Here is a 5,162-nt window from a genome sequence, read left to right as displayed (position 1 = left end):
CCTTAGCTGAACAAAAACATGTTATTGGTGTGTTCATGGACCTAAAGGGGGTTTCACACCAAGCTTTGCGTAGAGTAGCGTAGAGTTGCGTAGAGTTGCGTAGCGACTACGCCGAAATCGGCTGCGTAGTAGCGCGTAGATATGCAGCGTGTTTCGCGTATAGCGGGCGTAGAGTTGCTTACACATACGTAGGTTGAGCGTAGAGACCGCGTAGAGTTGCTCACAGTTGCGTAAAGTTGCGTTCCGCGGGCGTATTCATAAAATAATGAGACTGCAGAGCTACTTCACCAGAGCTTTGTGCTTCTCAGTTCACTCTTGTCTGCTGTTCGAACAGGTAGCTAAACGTCATGGGGAGGTTGAATCCATTGCTAGTGTCTACAATTCTTCACCATTTGGATGCCCTAGAGACAGTATTCACAGAATGCGAACGTTTTCAACGAGAAAAGGAAAGAAAACGGGCTGTTGCAAGAATAAGAAGAAGGGTGTGGGTCAAGCCTTGGATCCAGCGTCGACCCCTCCACGGGCAGTATGAACAACTGATGAAAGAACTGCATGCCGAAGATGTTTCTTCATTTACCAATTTCATGCGGATGGAGCCACAGGTATTCAATGAACTCCTGACACGAATTGCACCGAGAATCACAAAACAGGATACCAACTTCAGACATTCTTTGGAACCTGGTTTGAAACTTGCCATAACTTTGAGGTTTCTAGCCACTGGCAATAGCTACAAGACCCTACAATATGGATTTCGAGTTGCTCATAATACTATTTGTGAGTTTATCCCCCAAGTGTGCCAGGCAATAATTAAAGAATTATCTGATGAAGTTCTCATGTGCCCAGATACCCCAGAGGGATGGAAACAAGTGGCTGAAGATTTCTACAACCATTGGAACTTTCCTCACTGCGTTGGAGCAATAGATGGCAAACATGTTGCCATTAAGAAACCTGCAAAGACCGGAAGTTTGTTCTACAACTACAAAGGTTTTTTCTCCATTGTCCTGCTGGCAATTGTAGACGCTAACTACAGGTTCATGTATGTGGACATTGGACAGACAGGTTCTGGCTCTGATGCTGGGGTGTTCAATCAGAGCCCTTTCAAGACAGCCATTGAGAGCGGGAAGCTGAACCTGCCTGCAGCAGACCCTCTGCCCCATGATGACCAGCCACTTGAATACTTCCTTGTTGGAGACGACGCTTTTGCGCTGAGGACTTGGCTGATGAAGCCTCTGCCACTTCGCAACATGACTCACCAGCAGCGAGTCTACAACTACAGGCTTTCACGAGCCAGACGGGTTGTAGAGAATGCGTTTGGTCTGCTGGCAGCAAGGTTCCGCTGCCTTCTGGTCACTTTGCCTCTAACTCCAGAGAGAGTCATCAAGATTACCCATGCATGCTGTGTCCTGCACAACTTTCTTCTGTTCAGAAACCCTACAGCTGATGTAGCTACACTTGATCAAGAGGACCAGCAGCACAACCATGAAGTAATTCCTGGTTCATGGAGACAGGATGCCCATCTGCCAGACATGGAACAACTGTATCGTGGCAACACAAGCAGAGCAGCAAAGGAGCAAAGGAACTACCTCGTGGAGTATTTCAACTCGCCAGTAGGCAGTGTACCATGGCAAGATGAGATCCTGATAATCAATAATTAGATCAGTGTGACTGAATGACATTGCAGTAGCTTCCTCTACCTTTGACATCGAAGCCACAATTTGGAGACAATATGACTTTACCGACCTTGTTTGATGTGTACGTGCTATTTCATCTGAAAGTAGTTGTTGCATTTCCGTTAAAGCACACTTCCTTCATTGTGAATAAATGCAAAAGGACTGAATTTAGTTTGTTTCGACTTTACTTTGTAGCAAACTCTGCTACTTACAGAGAATCTTGCAAGTTATATTATTATTTCCCTTTTTCTTGAAGTACATGTGAAAAAGTAACAGCATGCAAAGGGGTCCGTTTGATTGTAAACAGTTTCATGATAACTGAAGCAAGATATATAATGGAACAGAAAAGGAGGAAATGAACTACCTCGTCGAGTCTTTCAACTCGCTCGTAGGCAGTGTGCCATTACACGATGACATGTGCTGATTATAAATAATTACGTTACGATGACTGAACATTCCTCTACCTTGGGCATCGAAGCCACCATAACATTTTGGAAACAATATGTATTTTAGCAACCTTGTTTGATGCGCCATTTTATTTGAAAATTTACAGAGAAGTTGTTGCATTTCAGTCAAAGCTCACTCCACATTTATAAAGCACAATCATTGTGAATAAATGCAAACGGATCGAATTCAGTTGTTCAAAGACAATAATTTGTACAAACAAGCTGTGCTACTTACAGAGAATCTTACAAGTTATATGAATATTTCGCTTTGCTTGAAATACATACTGATAACAATAGCAGCATGCAAAGGGGTTTCGTTTGATTGTAGTCAGTTTCGTTATTACTGAAGCAATAATTTCTCTATAGAAGAGCGGCAAAGGAGTAAAGAAACAACCTCGTGGAGTATTTCAACTCGATCGCGTGTAGGCAGTGTGCAATGGCTAGATGAGATACTGATCATCAATAATTATATCATTGTGACTGAATGACATTCCTCTTTCTTGGACATCGACGCCACAATAACATTTGGGAGACAATACGTCTTCACCGACCTTGTTTGATTCGATACTTCATTGAAAAATTTACAAAGTAGTCATTGCAGTTCTGTTGAAGTGTGTAGATTTGTATCACTATGAATTAATACATGTGGATCGAATTCAGTTTGTTTAAGAGACAAAATTTATTAAGAAGCAAACAAACTGTGCAGGTTACAGAGAACCTTACAAGTTATACAAGTATTTCAGTTTTTCTTGAAGAAGATATGATAACTACACAACAACAGCATACAAAGGGGTTCCGTTTGATTGTGGTCAGTTTCATTCTTATACGGAAACAAGAATTTTCTCATGATAGTCATGTAGGAAGAAATTGTCATTGATAAATGTGTCATGATTTTATTTTTGCGGTCGTGCAGATGCTGACTCTTCGAAATCCTATATATAGTGTATCTTAAAAGTCCACGCGTTGAATATTTTTAATTTTTTGTTGGGGGAGGGGGGAGGAGAGAAATATGAAATTCATCTCAAAACTACAAACTAGAGTAGTCATTTCTGTATTCGTGCGTTGCTCAAACTATTACATTTCTGACATGTCTGATGTGGTGCCACGGTTGATTTAATAAAAGGCTGACATAAAAGCCTGTCTTGCAGACTGCACAATGTTTTGCAAAAATGTGTTTGATTCTAATTCCAGACCATTTCGACTTTGAGACTTGTATATTTGGTCTTTTAAAGACAAAAATTGGTGTTTGATTACTGTTTACTCTGAAAATGTCAACAAAAGAGATTCCCTTCAACAAATAACCATACCAATCAACTTTATGGCGTCCGAGAAGAGTAACATTAACGTCAATCAGAATTTATGTGACCTTAAACAACAATAGTTTTACACAACTTTAACTTGATAATCAGCCTTATGATCACTATAATCTTATACGAACAACAGCATAAAACAAGCATAAATCCTTGTTTATACACTCTGAAATGTAATTTGTAAAGTTACATGACAAGTACAACTGACATGACTGTATCTTGATCATCAAGTAGGCCTACTGATTACCACGGTACCAACAAACAACAGAAAACAAGAATGAAAACCCTGCTAACACTTTAAAATGTGAACTGTAAACTTACAGGAGGAGAGCAACTTCAAATACAAACTTGAACACGAAATAATGATTACCATGGAGACCACAGTCCCAAACTTACATGTAAATCCTGATGAAGTCTAAAACGCGGTGTAGTTCTAAATGCCTATACTTTAAAATCAAAGAGATCAAAAATGAAAACAAAAAATCTAAGAAATGAAAAAAATAAAAAGTCAAGATCAACCGTCTGTAACACTTGCCAGACACAGTTTAATCCTGGCAGCTTGTGAACACAACAGTTATTCGCTATCGGTCTCTTCCTGAGTGTTGTTCTCACTGGACGCGTTCATCAGGGGATCTGGACACTGGAAGGTAAACATCTGTGAGGCAGTATCATAGCTGCTGGTACTAGCACCCGGGTCAGAGTAGGACAAGGGCTTTTTGGCAGGTCCAGCGGATGATGAGCTTCGCTCTTGAGGCGGAGACCATACAGGGAGATTATGATGGGCCTGAAAGTCTTGCGATGTCGTCTGCTGGCCATGCGGCTGTTGACTCTGTGACGAACTGTATCGATGACCTCGGAACGGGTGGCCCTGTGGCGAGATGTCTTGGTGGCCCAGTGACTGACCATGGTAAATCGAAGGCTCAAAAAATTGTTGATTCCGAAAGGGTTGTGCAGGAGACAGGAAAGGTTGTGGATGGGACTGGAAAGTTTGTATTGGAGGTCGGAATTGTGGAGGAGCCTTGGAGGGCTGTGCAAGAGGCTGAAATGGCTGCTGGGCTTGTTGTGATTCTCGGTTCTTCTGGATTTGCTGTCTTCTGTATTGATGAAGCTGTTTTGTCGCATCGATATAATATTCATTCCATGTCTCCTCATCCATCTTGCTTGTTTCATGAAACACCAGTTCTGCAAACATCCTTTGACTCTCGAAACCCTTTTCCGCATTCATAGCTTCAATAATGGCAGCCCTGGTGGAACTGACCTGTTTTGACAGCTAAAAAGACATACAAATAGAAATAATGAGTGAAATACAGACAAAATCTGTCCTCTCTTAATTTTTCTCTTTTGCTCACGCATTTCCCATTTCTGTGTATTTTTCTGATCATTATTTCTGTCTTCCTCCTTCTATTGGCCTTGCTGTAACATGTATGGCCTTTCTCAGCTGCTTCATCCTTCTCTCACTTTCTCGTTTCCTCTTTTTTTTTTCATTATCAATTGCATTATTTATACATATATACTTTCTTTTTTTCTTCCTTTCATCTTACTGTTTCGGTTTATTCCCCTTTTAATCTTCTCTTTTTTCTTTCTTTCTATAAATTCTCTGTAATTGCCGCTGTGACGCGTTTACTGCATTCGTTCCATAAGCATGATAAAATCTAGAAACACTTTACCTGAGCAAAATCTGATGCAGGGGAGATATCTCTCTTCTTGCATGGCCCTCCTTTGCTTCGTGAAGCCTT

The 5,162-nt window shown here is 41.0% G+C and overlaps 1 protein-coding gene across 1 annotated transcript; it reads left to right on the top strand.

Moving 5' to 3' along the window:
• Positions 1–452: 452 nt before the first annotated feature.
• Positions 453–1,655, top strand: LOC139745652 (putative nuclease HARBI1). The gene has a single exon (XM_071656050.1). It carries the CDS (start codon positions 540–542, stop codon positions 1,653–1,655), a length of 1,116 nt encoding a protein of 371 aa, XP_071512151.1. The 5' UTR covers positions 453–539.
• Positions 1,656–5,162: the final 3,507 nt, after the last annotated feature.

The sequence above is a fragment of the Diadema antillarum genome, unplaced genomic scaffold (assembly GCF_040938485.1).
Source record: "Diadema antillarum isolate AM-2024a unplaced genomic scaffold, OU_Dant_1.0 seq00001282_RagTag, whole genome shotgun sequence".
Taxonomy (NCBI): domain Eukaryota; kingdom Metazoa; phylum Echinodermata; class Echinoidea; order Diadematoida; family Diadematidae; genus Diadema; species Diadema antillarum.
This window is presented reverse-complemented; position numbering and strand designations above follow the sequence as displayed.